Source organism: Leucopleurus acutus (assembly GCF_964270905.1).
Source record: "Leucopleurus acutus genome assembly, chromosome: 3".
Taxonomy (NCBI): domain Eukaryota; kingdom Metazoa; phylum Chordata; class Mammalia; order Artiodactyla; family Delphinidae; genus Leucopleurus; species Leucopleurus acutus.
Genome location: NC_139145.1, coordinates 33488709 through 33511153, shown reverse-complemented (window position 1 = coordinate 33511153; position 22445 = coordinate 33488709). Strand labels below are relative to the sequence as shown.

The window sequence follows — 22445 nt, the reverse complement described above, 5'->3', positions numbered from 1 at the left end:
GTGGGTTCTCTGCAATGTATCTGCTCCTGGAAATAGCTTCACTGTCAGGAGACAAGGTCCCTGCCCTCAAAAAGCATTTCAGATACAGAGCGAAATTCTCTCCTTGTTATTATCCCTTTCTGGATTTTGCACCTCAGTTCTTGCACCGTGTCACCACTGAAGTTGTCTTCAGTGAGTGTTATTTGCTTTCCCATAACAGTGAAATAATAGAAAATATTGCCTCCATTCTCACACCCACATGCAATCAAATTTATAACAAAAATTATGCATGTTGATTGTGCTGTGAACCCCCTCCCCCAAATCTTATTTTAGGTGAGGGGTGGAGCGCAGTGAGTTGACATCACCCTTTAGCATCCTGCTCTAAATGTCTCTAGTAGATAGCTTCATTCTCCACCTATTCTCTTTCTGCCTCTCTGAAAATGGCTCTTTTACATCCTTCCCATATTCTGTGTAAATTCCTCTGGGTTCCAGTCCCTGCACCTACTTCCTTAAGACATTTCTACATTTCTCTTTATTATATAGAGTAATTTAGACCCGTCCCAAGTCCTCAAATCTTACATTTCTATATCCAACACTTAATTTTGGCAAATAACAGAATTTCCACTTACCAGGATCTACCTTTCTGAACTGATAGTGAGTTAATTACAAACTAATCCTTTTCATTTCATTTTCTCCTTATCATATGTGCTATTTCTGTGATGAACTTAATATGGTCAGTTTAAAATACAGGGCAAAGTGCATCTGATTTGCTAAAGAATGTGTGATGTTGTTAGAACATCTCAGTTTCAGATGTTCAGTATTAGTGAAACTTTCATGCAGCAAAGATTGAATACCAAATGGGGATATTAGTACCTGTGTGTCCGTCTTAAGAAGGTGATACAGTGCTAACCCTTTAGAGCTCAGAAATGTAGCACCCTAACAGATATTATTTGGAATAGTGGTGCTTGACTTATACTTTGGGAATCACTAGGTAACAGCTACTGCAATTTTTCATGGCTCGGCGATATTGATGACTCATGGCCATGATAAGGATGATGGTGATGGTGGTGAGGTCTGTCACAATTTGAGCATCTGTTATTAGAAGATTCACATGTGCCCCTTTGACATTCTCACATTAACTTCAGAGTAGGCATCTTGTCTTCATTTTTCAGGTATGGAAACTGAGGCCTATCCCTCTCATCTCTTCATGAGATTTCTCACGACGTCCTTCTCCTTTGTTTCCATTGTTCATGATGTAAAAGAGGTGCTTGCATGGCCAGTTGATCAGATGTTTCCCTTACTGAGTACATCAGGATTGTGATGTGGTTGGGGACTTTCGTGAGGCAACTGCCTTAGACTGGGGGAACTGGGTTCTCAGACAGTTACAGATCTAATCACTAAAAGGGACATAACAGAACTTTCTAAGACTGCCCTTTTTTTCTGAGTTACTAGTATTTTTTTTCTCACTACCCCGCATTTTTCATCCATTACCATATAATTGATCCTCTTTACCCATTTCACCCTCACCCAGCCCCTTCCCCTCTGGTAACCACTGCTCTGTTCTCCGTGTCAACGTGTTAGTTTTTGTTTGGTTTGTTTGTTCATTCATTTTGTTTTGTTTGTTTGTTTATTTTATATATTCCACATATGAGTGAAATCATACTGTATTTGCCTTCCTTGGTTTGACTTATTCCATTTAGCATAATACCCTCAAGGTCCATCCTTGTTGTCATAAATGGCAAGATTTCATCTTTTTTATGGGTGAGTAGTATTCCATTGTATATATATTCCACATCTTCTTTATTTATTCCTCCATTGATAGGCTCTTAGGTCATTTCCATATCTTGGCTATTGTAAATCATGCTGGGATGAACATGGGGGTACAGATATCTCTTCAGATTAGTGTTTTCATATTCTTTGGATAAATACCCAGAAATAGGATAATTGAGTTTTGTCATGAAGGCAGGCCTTGGATAACTCCCAGTCCCAGTCTCTGCATGAACACTTGTTAGGTATGTGGAGTAAGCAAGTCACAACCTCCTGGTATCTCCATTTCCCCATCTCCAAAGCACGCCTAAGTATACCCATGTCGCAGGATTACAAAATGAGTGATAACTTACGTAAGGAGCCTAACTCAAGGCCTGGCACTTTGTAGGCATTCATTAAATGGGAGTTTGACTTGACGATGATTTTGACTTTAACATTCCATCTAGAAACCTGTGGTCGGATACCCTCCGCTCCCCATGACTATTTGCTGCTGCTTTCTGCCTCATGTACAGGAAGGCACGCTCAGTGGGATGGGAAGCGGGTGTTGATTACTTTCCTTCATTAGGTTTGGAGGCTGCAGGCTCTCTGAGCTCTGCATGGCGGAGAGGAGCAGGGGAGGGACTGTCTTTGTGGTTACGGTCACTTAGTCAGTGCGTAAGGTGCAGCCGTCTGTTCAGCTCCTGATCTCGGGTGGCAGAAAGGAGCATAGGAGACGAGCAGAGGGGCCTGCGTGTGGGGAAGGCGGAGCTGCGGAGGCAAAGGCTTCAGTAAACTTCCACATTTCATATTGAAATTTTAGCAGGAGGTGTAACCAGGCTGACTTTTGTGAATGTTAAACAGTTTGGACTGGAGAGAGGGAAAAAAAGGCGTGGAATTAGACTAAATACCAATCTGACATAGACTCTTGCCTTCTCATTGCTATGCAAATAAGAATATACACAAGCACACAAGGTTGGACCATGATGGCAAACATTTGGACTTACAGGGTATATTTTGCCCTTCGCCCCTCTGTGGCTTTAGCTCACGGGGATTTCTAGCACAGAGGAATGTCATTGCATTTCACAATTCGTAAAATTTATAGGCAGGAGATCCGGGGAAGGCTTTCACCTTTTCCTGCGCAAATGGCTCCAGGGACCCTAACCGATTCTAGAAAGCAGCAATATGTATCTCTGAAGCTAGAGAGCAAGGTACAGTTGTGAATTTGCTTATCCTTTCTTGCTCTGGACATTAACCAGAGTTGGCTTTTTATCCCCAGACATATCAATATAACAGCACAGGGGAACAGAAAGCAAATTGCCTTTGACCTCTTATTTACTAGTGCATTAAATTACCAGGGCACTATCTTCCACTTTTGTAGATTTGTAAACCAGATTTTCCCTGGTCCACTCAGAGGTCACAGGAATAGTCTGTCTCGAGATATTTTGGAGTGTATCTATGTTCAGACTTGTCCTTAAATGTTCCTAAGAGGAGAGACTGGAAATCTTCCAGGACACAGTCTGGTTTTCACACTGTGTCTTTTAAAGCCCTATCTGGGGGTAGGGAAGGCTGAGTGAGTGAGACTGGGACTCCCTCCTCCTCTCTCTTTTATGTGTGGGTCCTGTATTGCATTTCATTTGGTGCTTTAAAGGTTTTAAAATAAACCGCTTTCACAGAGGAGTTCTAGTACACAGGAAAGGAATCTGTGAATGCACTGTTTTTAGGTTGACTTAGCTAGCGTTTCTGCTTTTGGTAATAGGCAAAATTTGCAGAAGAATTAAGGATAAAGGGACCATGCATTATCCATTACATCTTTTTAAACATAGAAACATGACACCTGCATTATTTAAGAAACAAGTAGGCAATCCAATTAACATGTTATCAGGAGGAAGAAAGATATTTTACAGAAGCTTTCAGATTGAGCTTTTAAAAATATATATTTTTAAATGAAAAACGTGCTCATATAATGAAACTTTTTATTGGATTTCTGAAATATCTGTGACACCAGCTCAAATTCGGAAACAAGAGTATTGGATTCCCATTGCACTAATTCTTTTCCCACACCTTTGTGGATAAACTTCTTTCATGATTCATCACAATTTGAAACGGGGAATAAATGTGGGCACGTTGATGTGTATTCAGAATTGACAGAGTCCCAAATCAGATGGACATTTGGCTTTCCTGGTACCACGCCCCTCAGAGGTCTGCAGTCAGTTTATAAGATACAGATATTCAAGCACAGTGAAACAATGCCCAGGGTGTGATCAAAGACCAATAATGAGGGTGAGGCACGTTTAAACAACCGCCTGCAAGATTCGTTGTCACAGGGAAACTGTAGCTCTCCATTAGACACACCTAAAATCCACCTATGCATCATTCATGCACATATTTACATACACACACACACACACACACACACACACACACACACACACATCTCAGATGGGCTGTCAGTGATTAACAAATCAACCCCCTAAAGTAGTAGGATAATCTGAAAAGTTAATAGTGAACAGTGTTACAGCTCATAGGATTAGTTAATTAGACAAAGGCTTGCAGGCAAGATCTCTGTAGTCTCTTCTGCTAAAGTGATGGAACCCACTTAGGCAACTGATGAAAAAAGCAGTGTGAACACTCTTCAAGGGAGGGAATGAGGAATGTAACAGAATAAAACCTCAGCATAGCAGTAACGAGCTGGCAGAAGCATTGCCGTCCAGTGATGGCCGTTTTTCAGTGCCGGAAAAGGCAGAGGCTTGGGGAAAGATTTATAATTTTGGTTACCATCTTTCCTCCTGCTTCAAGGAAATTTTAATTACTTTTTAAAATCAGTCTCTAAACTTACATTTCCCCACATGAATTGTTGACCTTCACGTTCAAGGACAACTAGGCAGAGTGCTTGTCCATAGGAGGTAATACATGCATTTTATTAAGTAAAGGATGGATATTTAGCCATATTCAAATTAAGACTATTATCTTATTATTTTAGAATTGCCTTAAGGAGAAAAGTATGTTGGCAGATGCTGCTTCTTATCTTGTAACTGGCTCTTTGTGATCCTTTCCAGGGGCCACAAAATTGTTTCTTTTTCCTTTGTACCAAAATTCACAAATATAGTGACCTATATTGGCCAAGCAGGGGTTTCAAATAAGTGAAGCACACTGTCTATAAAATCAAAAGGAGAGGTAAGATGATACTACTACTACTACTACTACTACTACTAATGATAATAATAATAATTTGGAGCATAGTACCCAGTTGTTTTTTTTAACAAGACATTTATTTATTTATTTATTTAGTCACACTGTGCAGTATGTGGGACCTTAGTTCCCCAACCAGGGATTGAACCTGTGTGCCCTGCATTGGGAGCATGGAGCCTTAACCACTGGACTGCCAGGGAAGTCCCTGTAACTCAGTTTAAAATTGACCTCCCAAATTAGGCATTTGTTTTCATGATGGTTTGCTGGATTGTCTGATTAGAATTTTTTCAATTAAGCTCTTATAACCATGTAACCATAAGCAGAATCATGTACTATTTCAAGAGGTAATATAGAGACATCTGTGGTACCTTTAGTCAACTTCCACCAGTAGCAACATCCTGCATAACTGTAGTCTGACATCGCAACCAGGATTTTGACATTGATACGGCCAAGATACAGAACATCGTCATCAGCATGGATTCCTCATGTTGACCTTTGACAGCGATACTCATTTTCCTCACACCTTCATCCTTTCCTTACTCCGTGGCAACCATTAGTCTGTTCTCATTTCTATAATTTTGTCATTTCAAGAATAGTATATAAATGGAGCATACAGTAGATGACCTTTGGAATTGGCTGTTTTCACTGAGCCTTATTCTCTGGAGAGTCACCCTGATTTTACTTTATATCGGTAGTTCATTCCTTTTTATCAGAGTAGTATTTCCTGTCAGGGGTGCACCAGTGTTTTGTTTAACCAGTTACCCATTGAAGGACATCTGGGTTGTTTCCAGTTTGGGGCTCTTATGAATAAACGTTCTGCTATAAACATTTGTATGTAGGTTTTTGTGTGAACACAAGTTTTTATTTCTCTGGAATAAGTAAGTGCCCAGCAGGGCAAGTACTGGGTTGTATGGCAGTTCACATTTAGTGTTTTTAAAAACTGCTCAACTGTTTTCCAAAGTGGCTGTGTCATTTTAAATCTAGGCCAGCAGTGTGTGAGGGTTTTTCTATATTCTTGTCAGTATTTAGTGTTGTCACTATTTTTTTTTAAATTTTAGTCATTCTGTCATTCTTACAATTCTGTAATAATACCTCATTGTGATTTTAATTTGCATTTCTCTAATGGCTAATGATGTCAAACATCTTTTTATAATAAGCCTTAAAATGGGGTAGAATGATTTCTCCCACTTGCTTCTTACTTTTTAAAAATTGTTTCAGCTGTTTGAGTTCCTCCGCCTTTTCTATATAAACTTTAGAATAATCTTGTCTGTGTCTATAAAAAGTTTTGCTGGAATTTGATACAAATTTCAATCTATATATCAATTTGGGGAAAATTAGTATTTTTACTATGATGATTCTTCTAATTTATAAACAAATTATAGCTCTTCATTCATTTAGATTTTTAATTTCTTTCATTAGTGTTGTATCATTTTCAGCTTACCATTTCTGTACACATTTTGTTAGATTTACATCTAAGTGTTTCTGGGTTTTTTTGAAAATTATAAATAGCATTGTACTTTGGATTCTGGCATCCATGTGTTCTTTGCTAGTATACTGAAATGCAGTTGATTTTTACATGTTTTATCTTGTATCCTATAATCTTACTGAACTCAGTTAGTTCTGCAAGTTTTCTTAGGATTCTCTACATAGACCACCATGTCATTTATAAAGAGGGACAGTTGTATGTCTTCTTTCTGCTCTGTATGCATTTTATTTCCCTTTCTTGTGTTATTGTGTGGACTAGAATTTCTAACACTGTGTTGAGTAATGTGATGGGAGCAGACATCCATGCCTCATTCCCATCCTTAGGGAAAAGTGTTTAGTCTGTCACCATTAAGTATAATGTTAGCTGTAGGGGTTTTTTGTTTGTCTTTTTTGATACTCTTTACCAAGTTGAGGAAGTTCCCTCTACTATTTTTTTCCAGAGTTTTTATCATGAGTAGATGTAGATTTTTGCCAGATGCTTTTTGTACATTTATTGATTTTTCTTCTTTAGCTTGTTAATATGGTGGATTACATTGATTGGTTTTAAAATACTGAGCCATCCTTGCAAACCCAGAAAAAACCCTATGTGGTCAAGATGTATAATTATTTTTTTATATATTGTTGACTTATACTTGCTAATATGAGAATTTATACATCTATATTCATGGAAAATATTGGTCTTTAGTTTGTTTTTTGGTACTGTCTTTGTCTGGTTATGGTATCAGTGTAAGTAACTTCATAAAATGAATTATAAAGTGCTTCCTCTTCTTCTGTTTTCTGGGAGAGATTTTATAGAATTGGTGCTAATTCTTCTTTAAACATTTGATGGAATTCTCCAGTGAAATCATCTGGGTCTGAGATTTTGTGTGTGTGTGAGCTTTTTTTTTTTTTTTACATCTTTATTGGAGTATAATTGCTTTACCATGGTGTGTTAGTTTCTGCTTTATAACAAAGTGAATCAGTTATACATATACATATGTTCCCATATCTCTTCCCTCTTGCGTCTCCCTCCCACCCTCCCTATCCCACCCCTCTAGGTGGTCACAAAGCACCAAGCTGATCTCCCTGTGCTATGCGGCTGCTTCCCACTAGCTATCTATTTTACGTTTGGTAGCGTATATATGTCCATGCCACTCTCTCACTTTGTCACAGCTTACCCTTCCCCCTCCCCATATCCTCAAGTCCATTCTCTACTAGGTCTGTGTCTTTATTCCCGTCTTATCCCTAGGTTCTTCATGACATTTTTTTTCCCTTAAATTCCATATATATGTGTTAGCATACGGTATTTGTCTTTCTCTTTCTGACTTACTTCACTCTGTATGACAGACTCTTGGTCCATCCACCTCATTATAAATAGCTCAATTTCATTTCTTTTTATGGCTGAGTAATATTCCATTGTATATATGTGCCACATCTTCTTTATCCATTCATCTGTTGATGGACACTTAGGTTGTTTCCATCTCCTGGCTATTGTAAATAGAGCTACAATGAACATTTTGGTACATGACTCTTTTTGAATTATGGTTTTCTCAGGGTATATTCCCAGTAGTGGGATTGCTGGGTCATATGGTAGTTCTATTTGTAGTTTTTTAAGGAACCTCCGTACTGTTCTCCATAGTGGCTGTATCAATTTACATTCCCACCAGCAGTGCAAGAGTGTTCCCTTTTCTCCACACCCTCTCCAGCATTTATTGTTTCTAGATTTTTTGATGATGGCCATTCTGACTGGTGTGAGATGATTTCTCATTGTAGTTTTGATTTGCATTTCTCTAATGATTAATGATGTTACGCATTTTTTCATGTGTTTGTTGGCAGTCTGTATAGTGTGTGAGCTTTAAAATCACAAATTAAATTTTCTTGTTAGTCACAGGGTGAGTCAAATGATCCGTTTTGTATTAGGTGACTTGTGATATTCTTAGGATTTTGAGTTGTTGCTCCATTTCATCTTTGTTGTCAACTTTACGTTTGTAGATTTCTTTGAATTATTCTCTAAGAATCTTGTTTATGCCATTAAGGTCTCTAGTGATATCTCATGTGTCTTCCTTTTTACTTTGTCACTCTTGCCAGAAGTTTGTCAATTTTATTGATTTTTTTTCAAAGAAACAACCTGTTTCATTGCCTTTCTATATTGTTTTTATGTGTACAGTTTTATTTAATGTGGTTCTTTATTATTCCCTTCCTTCTTTATACTTTGAGGTTTTTTTTTTTCTTTTTCCTTCTTTTTCTAGAATCTAGAAGTTGGATTATTGGTTTGAGACTTTTCTTATTTTCCAGTGAATGTGTTTAGCTCTGTAAATTTCTCTCTCAACACTGCTTTAGCAGTTTCTCACAAATTTTGATATGTTATATATCCGTTTTCCTTTACTTTAATATATATTTTGATCTTGCATGAGACTACTTCTTTTACCCATGAATTATTTAGAAAAAGTGCTGTTTAGTTTTCAAATGTTTATAGAGATTTCCTTCTCAACTTTGTTACTGATTCAGTTTGATTCCATTGTGGTAAGAGAACATACTCTGTATGAATTCAGTTCTTCCAAAACTTTTGAGATTTGTTTTATGATCCAGGCTATGTCCTGTCTTCATATGTTACATGGGCACTTAAAAAGGATATACAATTTTCTGTTGTTGGGAGGAATATTCTGTAAGTATTGAGTAGGTCTTGTTGGTTGATGGTGTTTTGATTCTGTACCAGTCTTGATTTTCTGTCTAGTTGTTTTATCAGTTGTTGAAACTCCAGCATTGAAATCTCCAACTGTAATTATGGATTATTTATTTTTCCTTTCAATTCTGTTATTTTTGGCTTAATATATTTTGCAACTTTTTTTTTTTGTTTTTTGGTACATACATATTTAGAATTGCTACTTCTTTTTGGAGGATTGGTCCTTTCATCATCATATAATGCTCCTCTCTGTCTCTGATAATTTTCTTTCCTATGAAGTCCACTTTATCTAATATACATATAGTCACTCCTGCTTTCTTTTTATCAATGTTTGCATTATATATCTTTTTCCTTTGTTTTACTCTCAACATGTCTACATTGTTATATTTAAAGTTACTTCCTGTTGACAGAATAGAGTTGGGTCATATTTTTAAATTCACTCTGAAGATCTCTATTTTTTAATTCATGTATTTAGACCGCTTCCATTTAACGTAATTATTGCTATTTTAGGGCCTAAGTCTGACATTTTACACTTTGTTTTCTATTTGTTCTCTTGTTCTCTCTAGTTTTCATTTCTTTCTTTTTCTTCCTTCTTTCCTGGTGGTTATTGAACATTTTTTGAACTCCATTTTGATTTATCTATAGTGTTTTTGAGTGCATCTCTTTGTATAGCTTTTTTAGTTGTTACATTATGCCTACATATCTTATCACAGTTTACTGATTTCACCATTTTACCAGTTAGAGTAAATTGTGGAAACCCTACCTCCCTTTATATCTTTTTACCCTCCTCATTTATAATATTTCTTAAATGTGCCCTCTACATATATTTAGAACCTCATCAGACAGTGTTATAATTTTTACTTCAGCCATTAAAAATAATTTGGAAAACTCAAAAGGAGAATGTCTGTTGTCTTTACTAATATTTTTGCTAGCCACGTATTTTCTTTTTTTCTTATTTCTTCTTTCACTATTTCCAAGATTTATTACTTTATTATTTTCTTTCTGTTTTAGAGAACTACCTCTTTAGCAATTTATTTAGAATAAGTCTGCTGGTCATAATTTCTCTTAGTTTTCCTCCATCTGAGAATGTCATGTTTTCTCCTTCATTCTAGAAGCATATTTTCACTGGATCTAGTTTTCTGTGTTGAAACTTCCTTTCTCTCAGCATTTGAAAAATGTTGTGCCATTTCTTTCTGGCCTCCATGGTATGATGAGAAATCTACTTTCATTCAGATTGCTTTCCCCTATAGGTAAGGTGTCATTCTTCCTTCATGGCTTTCAAGATTTTCTTTGTCTTAAGTTTTCAGAAGTTTAACTGTGATATATCTTAAAATGGATGCATTTGGAGTTATTCTGTTTGGGGTTTGTTCAGCATCTTGAATGCGTAGCTTTATGTGTTTGGCAAATTTGGATGTATCCAGTTGCTATTTTAGCACTTTCTCAGCCCCTCTTTCATCTTCTTTTCCTCTGGGACTCTGACAGCATAAACATTAAGTCTTTTGCTATCATTCCATACATCCTTGAGGCTCTGTTCATTTTTTCTTCTTTAGTCTTTGTTAATCTACTGTATAGAGTGGGTAATTTCCATTGTTCAGTGTTCAAGTTCCCTCATCATTTTTTCTGTCTCTTCATTCTTCTCTTGAACCCATCTATTAAGGTTTTTTATTTTAGTTATGTTAATTTTCACTTCTAAAATTTCCATCGGAGTCTTCTTTATATCTTCTGTTTGTTTGCTAAGATTTTCTGTTTTTTTAATGAGACTTTCTATTTTCCATTTTTTAAAAGTGTGTCCATAATTGCTATTGAGGCATTTTATGATGGCTATTTTAAAATCTGTGTCAAATAGTTCTAACATCTTTGTCCTCTCAGTGTTGGCATCTATTGATTAAACTCTTTTCATTCAGTTTGAAACCTTTCTAGTGCTTGGAGTGACGGGTTTTTGTTTTTTTCTGAAGTTTGGACATTTGGGGTATTATGAGAGTCTATGACTTATTTTAAACCTTCTATTATAGTTGGTTTCCCCTGACACTGCTGTGTTAGATGAAGGATTCCACCTCATTATTGCTAGTTTGGCATAAAAGTTCAGGTTCCCTACTCAGTCTTTGCCAGAACCCAAGGGCAGATAGTTCCTCATTAGGAGCTGGGAGAGGGGAGGAGTTGGGAGTTCTGGTTCCCCACTAGACCTCCACTGATACCTCCCTCAATGGTAGGGATAGGAGTGCCTCATTACTCCTCCCCGCATGATGTCTACTGATACCAACAGCCACCAACCATGGGCAGAAGGACTCATTTCCACTGGGTGATAATGAAAGTCCTGAGTCTCCACTAGTCCTCCTCCTATACCACCCCAGCAGAGGAGAGTGGCACCTTATTACCACCCAGTGGGAGTGGAAGGCCAGGCTCTCTCTGAGGAAAGGATGGGCTCATGACTTCCTGAAAAGCATGAATGTCTAGCTTCCTTCTTAGTCTTCTCTGAAACCACTGTTTGGGGCTGGGATGCCTTGTCGCTTCCTCAGCAGCATGGAAATCTAGGCTCCGCACTTGGCTTTTGCTGGTGAAAGTAGGAGTAGGGCTACTGAATTTTCTATGTTGTTTGGCTGGAGTGAGATGGTTAGTATCTAAATGTTTCCTCTCTTGTTAGGCTGCCCCTTTCATAGTCCTTTGGCTAGAGGAAGCAAACTTTCGTTGGAACTTTTGTTGTCGGGGTCTGTTGCTGTGTCTGGGTTGCCAGTGTCTTTAGCTCCAAGTCTGAGATATATAGGGCCAAAAGAAATATCAGAAACTCACCACAGTATTGTTCCTTGAGTCCTGAGGGCACTAGTTAGTCGACCTCTTACTCCCACCTTTCAGATTCTTCTTATGGTTGTTTCATATATATTATACAGGGTCTTTAGCTGTACCTCATGGGAGAAATAGGTAAAAGTACATTTATTCCATCTTTTTGGAAGTGGGCATTTCTAGACTGCCCGATTTTTCATGATACGCTCAAGACCCAGATTTTAATATAAATTCTCCTGTTTTGTCTTTTTTTATATTGGAAATTAATAGTTAAAGAGTAGGCAAAGTGCAAAATGTCTACAGTCCGACAGTCTGTGCACTCTGCTCGGTTTCCTAAGAAATTAGCTTTCCTGGCTAAGATTTGTCATTTTCTTACCTCATTTTATATAAATGTCTATCATTTATCTGGAGGTGACATTGCTGACAAACTGAACTATCAAGGGCATAGCTAAGAAAGAGGAGTTTAGTGGGAAAAGATCACTAGGCAACCAAATTAGAAGTCAAAATGTCCAGACACTAAATTTCTTGTACTTTATAAATAGGTAATAAGCCTTTAGGCTCCCTCTTAGAGCGTGATTTAAAAAAAAAATATGTGTAAAATAAAATCACATACATACACATGTAGAAAGTCAGCGCACTTTCCAAAGTATGATGCAAATTAGAGGAGATAGGATTTCATGAGTTAGGAACACTGCAAACATTAAAAAGAAAAAACTCAAAGTGCAGCAGAAGAGAAGAAAATGATAAAATCCATTAAAAACAGCCAAATCCCCTAAAAAACACTTGTGGCTCCTCATTATTGGTGCACACGTTCTTACACATCCTCGGTAGGTGCTAAAGGTCTTCCTTTATCTGTGTGTTGTTCAGGTATTGATATCTATCATTAGAAGTTTGAGTTTCAGGGACTCATGTGATCATCTCTACCCTCTGCCTTATGCAAATTTGCAACTACTTACCTAAGACAAAAAATTGTTTTTAATCATTCAGAGGAGAAAAAAAAAAAACACTTCTTATAGAGTCCCTACCATGTTGTTAGGCAGCATATTGAGAGCTTTACCACAGTATCTACTTTAATTTTTATAAACACTCTATGCAATAAATACTATTATTTTCCACTTTCACTGTTTGAGAAATGGAGTTTGAAGGCCAGGAGTAATTTTACAAGGGCTCTGGCTTCTCAGTGGCCATGATGGGATTGGCATCCAACAAGACTCCAGTAGCCATGCTCTTAACCAGCCTGTAATATGGATTCTAAAATGTTGAGATCACACATTGGGAATTAAGGGAGAGGTTTTTGGACATCTAGAAATTGCTTTAATGTTAAGACACTTGAATTCACTCTGCAGCAGCAAAAACTTCCACGCTGACATTGACTGTGTCCTCTGGGGTCTTGACTGGTGACTCTCAAAGATGCTTCTCTGCTTCCTAAGTCAGGAACTGTAGGCTCCAAGAAACTGAGAATTAAACTTTTTATAAATGACTGTGGCAACAGCACAACTGTGCTTGTTGTTTACAACAGGTATACCCTCTTTTTCATTGCCAGTTGTCAAACAAAGGTGTTCACAATTACAGGCAGTTTGATACTCTATATTAGGGAGGGTTCATGAGATCCAGAAGGACCTCTTGGTATGAAAGGACAAGGAAGGGATAACTTGGCTTCCACTGTCTTGGTGCAGATGCCATCCACATTGCTGTGCATCCAAGCTAGTCCTTTGGTATACACAGGCATCCCACTACAGCGTGGTAAATAACCAAAGAAGAGTAGAGGGGTTCCAAACTACAGATCTGCTCCCCAAGTATTTCCTGACATACTGAGGAGGCAGTGAGCAACAGTAGCCTAGAGAAAAATCATTACACTGGCTCTGGGTTGCATTTGCCATTTTAATGAAAATTTGTATTTTCCTCTTCTGTCTAGGCCCTTCCCTATGGTCCAGGCTATTTTGCATGGCCAGTGAAATCACTAAGAGCCTATCACTTGGAGCTTAGTGGCATCTAAGTGTTTTGGTCTTGTTTGCTAGGTAGAAGGCTAGTGTTTTCTGAATGATGTTTGTGTATATTTCCAGGCCCGGGGTGTTAAGCAGCAGGCTGTGGGGCTCCCTGGTTGCCAGGTCATATGTTGGAAAGGCTTCTTTGCATCAGCTTACCTACTGTGTTCAGTGCTCTTCCCCGTTTTTCTTTGCCACAGTGGATATCCCAGCCATGAAAAGGACAGTATGGGTAGGCTTAGGTTGATGGTCACGGGGTTGTGCCAGTTAGACCTCTGTGAGCAAGGTGATGTCCTGTAGGTAGGTGACTAGGGGAAAGAAGAGACCAGGTGTGTCCAAGATACAGATTTGCGAAGAAGAGAAAACAGATGAGGAGTTTCCTGAAGGCTCATTAAAGAAATCAGAGGAAGATTGCATGTCAAGAATGCCTTACATTATTATTCTCCAGTCGCAGCCAGGCAAATTTTATGTTAGTCGAATGTGACCTGGTACCATTACTAAAGCATCACCAGCATATATTTACGCCTCATACGCCTTTCTTTTATTTTTATTTATTTAATTTTGGTATTTGTTTTTCCCCAGTCCTTCGATAGCAAAAACAGAGTGTAATTAAAGTGGAATAAAATCAGATTTGCTTTGAACCACTTTGCAGTAAGATCTTGCATTAGAGTGACAGACTTATCATGCCATCTTTGTACATATAGAAAATCAAAAGATGAGTTATTTTGCTATTACTTTTTTCCCAAATCTATTCAATTAAACAGCAAGAGAATTAATTTACTGTGTCGAGTTCTTCTATTAAGGCTGATTGTTTAAGTATACATTAAGCGTTTGCAGAAGAAATGATGCAGCGCTGACCAAATTTGCCTTCTTGTGTTTTTATCTGAGTCAGGGCGTGAGTCAGAACTGAAAGCAACATTTCTTAGGATCACAATCTGGGTTTTTCTCCTGTGATGTTTTTAGGTGGCCAAGTGACAAGTGCCCAAACTCAGGCCTGACTTTTCGGAAAGCATCGGCCTTCTGCCGGACCTGGATAATGGATGTCAAGGATCGGCGACACCGCTCTCTGACCAGGGGGCGGTGTGGCAAAGAGTGTCGCTACACGAGTTCTTCCCTAGACAGCGAAGACTGTCGCGTGCCCACGCAGAAGTCCTACAGCTCCAGCGAGACTCTGAAGGCCTATGACCACGATAGCAGGATGCACTATGGAAACCGAGTCACAGACCTCGTTCACCGGGAGTCAGATGAGTTCCCAAGACAAGGTATGTAGAGCTGACCACACTGATGGTCCGAGCTGTCTTACATGCTTGCACTGTTGCACGTCGATGAGAGAGGTTGGTAGAAATGGGGAGCAAAGCAGGCCGGCATCAACTCCCCATTAAAGTTTAGTTTAAGAGAACAATCTTCTCATTAACCCATATCAAACTCCTGTGGGGATTATACAAGGGCCTCTTTTGTTCTAGACACTCAATTCTTTGACAATTTGGTAGTTGCTTTTGGAGACCTACCAGGGTAGGTTTTGACAGATGTGACAGGCAGCAGACCCTTGACCCCATGAGGGTTATTCCTGAAACCATCACGGATTCTGACCTTGAGGAACATGGAATTATCTGTGATTTTTTTAAACTATTTTCCTTGAAACCAGCACACAAGCCTCCCAGAGTTCAAATTTCTCCTGCTTCTCACTTTGGGCTTCTTGGTTATATTCTCTTTGAACAAATGCTATAATGATAAAAACATATTTGAACCACACCCCTGATACAATAATGTTTAATTTCTCTCTTCCCCCCCCCAAAAAAAAATGTGATGTTAATTCTGAGTTACACATTTTTTTGTTTGTTTTGGAGCACAGGTGAATTCCAATTTCAGTTCCACTGATATAATTCCCATGTACTTTCACACAAACTTAATTTTCATATAGTATTTTGATTTCTTTGGGGAGGAGAATGTTTTCGCTCCAAGCACTAACGGTTGGCATTCTTTTCATAGTCACTGTCCGTGGAGAATTTTGTTATCACTTGTCATGGGTTGCTATAAATGTATGGACAGGTAGACTCAAGCACAAACAGTCCTGAGAAGCAGTGTGTCTGAGTTGACTCACGGGCTCCATGTGTTGTGCTTTGTGTACCAGCCTTGCCGTGTATGTGATTTACATAAAGACTTAGCAAAATTACAAGTGTATGCACAAAAATACAGTGAATGCACCAGGAAGGGTCGCTCTGCCTGTGCCAAGGGTCAACGGCCTGCCTGCTGGGTTACTGCATCATGTATTTATAACACCGATTCTGTACTTCTTGTTCTATGTCCCTGTCAGTAAATGTTGCGACTAACTTAATTCCTCATGAGATGCCTTAGCTTGCGTCTTAGTCCTTTCAGGCTGCTGTAACAAAATACCGTGAACCAGTGGCTTATGAACAACAGAAATTTATTTTGCACAGTTCTGGAAGCAGGGAGGTCCAAGGTCAAGGGACTGGCAGATTTGGGGTCTGGTGAGAGGTCTTTCCCTGGCCCACGGACAGCCATCTTTTCCTGTATCCTCATATAGCTGAAGAAGGCAAGAGAGCTCTCTGGGGCCTCTTTTAAAAAAAGGGCACTGAACCCATTCATGAGGGCTCCACCCTTGTAACTTACTTACCTCCCCAAAGTCCCACCTCCAAATACCACTGTGGTTTTCGTTTCATGTAAAAAATTTTGGAGGGTCACAAACATTTACTCTATAGCAGCTTGGAATTCCATTCCCAGTGTCTTAGCTTCCTTAAGTTACTTTACTTATCTATTAGAAAACACCACTTATATGAAATATATATGTATATATCCTATAATCCAGCGGTTGTTCTAAAAATAACATGTTCTCAAATTCTCCTTGTTTAGCCTAGGTTCAACTTTTATATTTAATAGAATATTCAACAAAATCAGTGGAGAAGCAGCTAAAATTGTTTTTCCACTGCCATTGTAGACCCTTGCAGAATACACTTTTTATTTAATCTTCACTCTTATTTTCTGAGTTGCCTTCATGTAAATGAAACATTTTGCAAACAGGGGGAGGGTTCCTTGAAAATTGTTCTGTATCAAATGTGTTTGATCTGTGAGTACCGTCAACAAGTGTTTTACTTTGTTAAATTCTCACCCAACCCCAAAGTGCATGTAGTGGGAATTGGAGAAAAAAAAAAAGAAATATATATATATATATATATATATGAGGAAGCACAGCTTAATTAAGGGAGGGCTTAAATATCCACTATGAAAAATGAGGACACCTACCTGTTATTTCCAAGAGCATCTCTGATACAAGACTCAAATATTTTGAAAGGTGATGCACGTTCAACACGGTTGAAAGCCTTTCATTTTCTGCTGTACTTTTGGTTTTATTTATGATACTACTGCATACGTTTTTGTTTCTTGTGATTCTGGGCTGAAATGTGGCCTCTCCTTCCTAAGTCTCACTAAAGGTGCATCCTGGCTTCTGGATCATTGTGCACTGAGCTGTAGATCCCAGATTATTGTTGAAATGTGGATTTGCCTATCACCTTTTCCCTTATTAATATTTACATAAAATGAAACCAAGTGCTTGGGATTTTATTTTCATATATACCTTTATTCTTCCTGTTTAATCTTGTTCCTCTCCATTGATAATAATGGAAGTCGCTTGGCCATATCAAACTGCTAGCTTTGCAATTAACAATTCATACATGCCTTGTGTTGTTATTGAGCCCATATTTGTTTGTGTAATGTGTTTGCATGAATTAAAAACTGTGCAGGCCAAAAGTAGAAATGAAAAGGCATTGGAAGTATTTGCATATGCAAGTGCAATTCCTTCTGAAGACATCTATGAATTTATGCATGAAAATGTAGTCAGTCTGAGTGGATCTACTTTGATGGGTTCTAAAATTGAACTCTGCAGGAAGTAAATAAGCACATATTTAAGGAGAGGAGGAACAGGAGATGCAATCTGGCAAGCAGCACTTTTTTTTTTTTCTTTTCTTTTCTTTTTTTTTTTTTTTTTTTGCGGTACGCGGGCCTCTCACTGTTGTGGCCTCTCCTGTTGCGGAGCACAGGCTCCGGACGCGCAGGCTCAGCGGCCACGGCTCACAGGCCCAGCCACTCCGCAGCACGTGGGATCTTCCCAGACCGGGGCACAAACCCGTGTCCCCTGCATCGCCAGGCGGACTCTCAACCACTGTGCCACCAGGGACGCCCGGCAAGCAGCACTTTTAAAGTGAAACCTAGCCACTCCAGAGAGGATTAAAACAAATTTACACCCAGTAATAACAGTACTTTTTAAAAACTGTCATGCATTTCCCATTTTATTTTCTTATTCATGAAATCAAAGAGGAGGATCACCTCGGCACTTATTAGCCTAGAGGTACATTAGCAAGGATCAGAGCGGGATCATCTCCTACGGTATTCTTATTTAAAACCCAAGGCACTGATCATAAAACAAACGCGCTTCTCACATACAAGCAAGTTTGGCACACACAGTTGGATGACTCTCCAGATGCTCAGAGGGGAAAAGACTTGCCAGCTAGCAGAAGTGATTTGGGGCCCGGGTCAGACCTTTTCCTGTTTCCCCAACTGGCTGGCAGCAAGTATCAAATGTGAGAACCTGCCAGGTCCCAGCAGGAGAGATGAGCCACATGTTCCCCTGAGAAGCTTATGGAAACTCCTGTCAAAGTAAAACTTCTTTGCTTGCTTTCAACACAGAATCCTCCTCTGCCTCCTTCTGTTGTGGGTCTCTTCTCCTACGAAGAGACAATGCAAATTACCTGTCTGGCCTCTCTGTGCTGGATCCTCCTGGTGTGAAGGGAGAAAATTATTGACCTTAGGTCTATGGCCGCTGGAGTCATTAGTAATTAGTAAATGACTAATCCTGCACTAAATAGCATCCTAGTGGTCTGAGAGTTAATGCGCCTGACAAAAGTGACCAGTGGTCTGATCCCTGGGCAGACCCAGTCGCAGCCTAATCTTTGAAATAGATGCCACTTTGAATAACGTAGGTCAGCCAAGCTCCCAGGCAGGTTGTATCAGCTTGTTCTTTTGGACCCTGAAGTTAGGGTGTAGAACAGTGTGATATACAAGACATCCTCCCATGGCTTAGGAGCCTAAAGTTAGCTTTGAACTCTGCTTTTGCATATTTATGTACCTGTGACTCTGGTCTAATTCTGTGCTTCACCAGGATTACTGTCCAGTCTTCAGATGTATTAAACAACAACAATCATAATAACAAAGGAATAATGGCTAACAATTATGGAGACTTTCTTCATGTCAGGTGCCTGTCGAAGCATTTTACTTGTAGTAATTCAGTCAATGTTCAGAGCAATGTTGTACGGTAGGTACTATTATTAATCCCTTTTTTTATGGATTAGGAAACCTAGGCATGGGGAGATTAAATACGTCATCCAAGGTCACCAACATAGGAAGAACTGGAGACAGGTTTCACATCCAGGGAGCTGGATTCAAGAGCTGTGTTTTAAACCGTTATGTTTGAGCACTTCTCAAATAAATAAGTAAACCAATGAGAACAAGCCATTCAGCTTCAGTCAAAGGCCATGAAATTCAATGGAGAAACCTTTTAGGTATCAACACCTATAAGCCTTTCTCAGTATAGGAAGTATAATCCCTAATGTTGATGGAACATAGAATGAGCACCACCAGCCTCAGTGCTGATCTAGATTCCTGTTCTCGCCCATTCCCCTCCATGTGCACAACTATCCCAAACTCCCCGGAAGCCTACCTTCCTACAGTGCTTCTCCACCACCCACCCCTGTAGGAGAAAGCTCCCAGTGTCAGTATGTGCGCCAGGCTGTGAACACTGATTCTCTTCCCTCCCCTAGGTCATTGCTTTTTGCACCACCTCTCATCCCGGAGCACTAACCAAGAAAGGGGTCACTCTCTAAATGCTATTGCTTAGGTAAGCAGAACGGACTGGTTTCTGGGCTATAGCCAAGGCTCAGTGGGCCAGAGAGTTCCGCCAGGCTTCTCACCCCTCTAACAGCCCTTCTTTCCAGTTAGTGGTGCAAGTCCCTTGAGAGGGGGCCAAGATTGAATTCTGTCTCTGTACCTCAGGCTGTCTGTTTGGGTCAAGGTTGAAGAAAGAACTAGAGGAAGACTGGATTTTTGAAAGGATGCTTGCATCTCTTCTCTCCATCAGATGTAGCACAGAAACAACTTTCACTAACCCCCTCATACCCTTTAAAAATACATCAACACACACACGTACACATTTGAGGCTAGGTTTGATTTTGGCATTTCATAAACTAATTTCCACTCTTGTGATCTTTAAAATAATTTGGGCAATACGTTTTTGCTCTGTGTAATTTGGCATAGCATAAATTAAACATGTGCTAATGAGCTGAAAACTCATGAACTACCAGTAAACTCAAGTGTTACCTGTATCGATTCAATTAATGTATGTTATAATTGTTGAAGTACATTGGAAACCTGTGAGCATTTCTGTTTATACCATTGTGTTAAAATAGTTATTTTTCCACTGTACCCAAAGCAACAGTTAGGTTCTATTTTGAAAACCCCAGCCTTTCAATTTATCTGCCACAATAAACCATTATGTTTTAGGGAAGTTCAGGAGTTTGGTTGGTCAGTATTTGGAAGGCTGACCAGTACCTTGAGAAGATTGCTTTCCATTTATTCTTCCACCCCTAGGCAAGACTTCTTTTCATACCTCAACTGAGAATAGTGTTTTACTTCTTAGTCTTTGGTTGTGTTGTTGCTTTAAAAAAAAAAATAACCTTTAGAAAAAGAAGGGCTCTACAAAATTTCAATGTAAGATGATCTGTTATCTTCTTGCTGGCTAACTTGAATGCTTGTTGCTTCATCTGAAAGGCATATGGGAGAGCAGTTAACAGTGCAGACCCAGAGTTAAACTGTGTCTGTATCCCAGAGTTGCTGTGTTTGATCAGTATGACCTTGATCACATTCTAGAGCACAGACTAGACTAAGTCTTATTTTCTATTCTTGTAAATGTTTCTATCAATAGGATTATTGGGATCCTTTCTTACGATTATGCATGTATGCTATGGATGTTGTCTTTCTTTTAATAAAGTGCTGAATACATGCTAGCAGTTATGATTACTACTGTTTTAATACTATTGTCAGCAAGAGTGGTGATCGTCTTCCCTCCAACCCTTACAATATTGTGTGTGAGAGAAATCTCCCTTCTTCCCATGTCCACACCTTCGATTTGTTTCCTGTGACTTGCAAAACTTGTGACATCTTCAAAGCCAGAATTTCTCTTCCAGTTGTTGATAGCGTGTGTTTGACTCCCTACGCACCGTACCTTTTGCTCCCAAAGATGAGCATAACTCACAGGTTATTTCCCTATTTTTAGAACGGAATGACAAATACATGTAGCAACTGTCAGCTGATGCCAACACACTGTAAGAGTTGCTAGTCCGACAATTTTACAAGTAAAAAAAGAAAAAGATTGGAAAAATGCTCTAAGGTAGTGTCACTGGATACAATTTTTTTTTAAGATGTTTGTTTTATAGCATATAAATGGCATGTAAATCTTAGGAATGGGTTTAAATTACAAGAAGATTTTATGCATATAAACTCTGGATGAAAATTATTTAATTCTCATCACTCTACATGTAATAATTTAGAGTCCTTTTCACTTAGAGAGTTGAACTTATCTGGATTTTCATTGTTGTATTCACTGCCCTTCTAGGATTACAGTCTTCATGTTCCCCAGTTGTTATTCTTTCAGTAATTATCTACAGTCAATTTTGCATTCAACTTTGGATCTAAGTTTCTTTGAATTGTCTTCCTTTTCCTGTTCTTTTTCCGCGGTAATTCTCCATTTCACCTGAGACCTTCCCTCTTTCTTCTCCATGGCACTTCCTTTAGAACAGTCTCGTTTGTACAATATGAATGTTCACTGCTTCTGCTTCTCAAGACTCTTTGAGTTACAAGTAGGATAATATCTCAACTGAAATTAGCTTATGAAAAAATCTGTTGCTTTGTCTTATGTCATTGGAGAATCTAGCAATACATCTGGCCTCACACTGAAGTCTTTTTTCTCATTCTCTTTACTTGGCTTTACTTTGGAGAGAGATCTGTTGGAAGTTGTCTGTTGATAGCCCCACTCTCATATCTCTTCCCTGAGTAGCATCATTGGAAACAGTCTTCTGCAGTCATCAGCAGAACATTGCTAAGGAAGATTCAGATGGGCCTGGCATGGGACACATGCTCATTCCTCTGTCACTCTGACTTCAGTTGGCCATGTCTTGGGCTTAGGCTGTACCTAGAGGTAGCTTATAGTGAGTACTTTCTAAGGCTGATGGAATAAATGCCATATAGGATATAAAAATAAATGTTCAGATATCAGACATAGGTAAAGAATATTGACCGGCCTGATAATACATGCCTCCAATACTAGTGGCACTCAAGTCTGAAACAAGTGCAGTCTTTCCAAGCTCCCATGTCTGCGTTCCCAACTGCCCTTGGAATATTTTTCATAGAAAATCCAGTAGAAAACTTAATTTTATTTTCCTCAAAATCTGTTTTCATTTTTTCCCCCCGTTTTGGGGGATGGTATCATAACTCCAGCTTTTAAGGTAGAATCTTCTAAGACTGTCTTTTTTTCCCCCTGGCTTCTTTATATCGAT

At 38.9% G+C, this 22445-nt stretch overlaps 1 protein-coding gene across 1 annotated transcript in view; it reads left to right on the top strand.

Annotated features, from left to right (window-relative positions):
* Positions 1-22445, top strand: part of TENM2 (teneurin transmembrane protein 2) — a gene marked incomplete at both ends in the record, with an annotated part of 1201679 nt that overhangs the window by 194023 nt on the left and 985211 nt on the right. The window contains one exon of the mRNA XM_082835729.1: positions 14788-15086. Coding sequence (XP_082691855.1) covers positions 14861-15086 — 226 coding nt within the window. The remainder of the gene's footprint in view (positions 1-14787; positions 15087-22445) is intronic.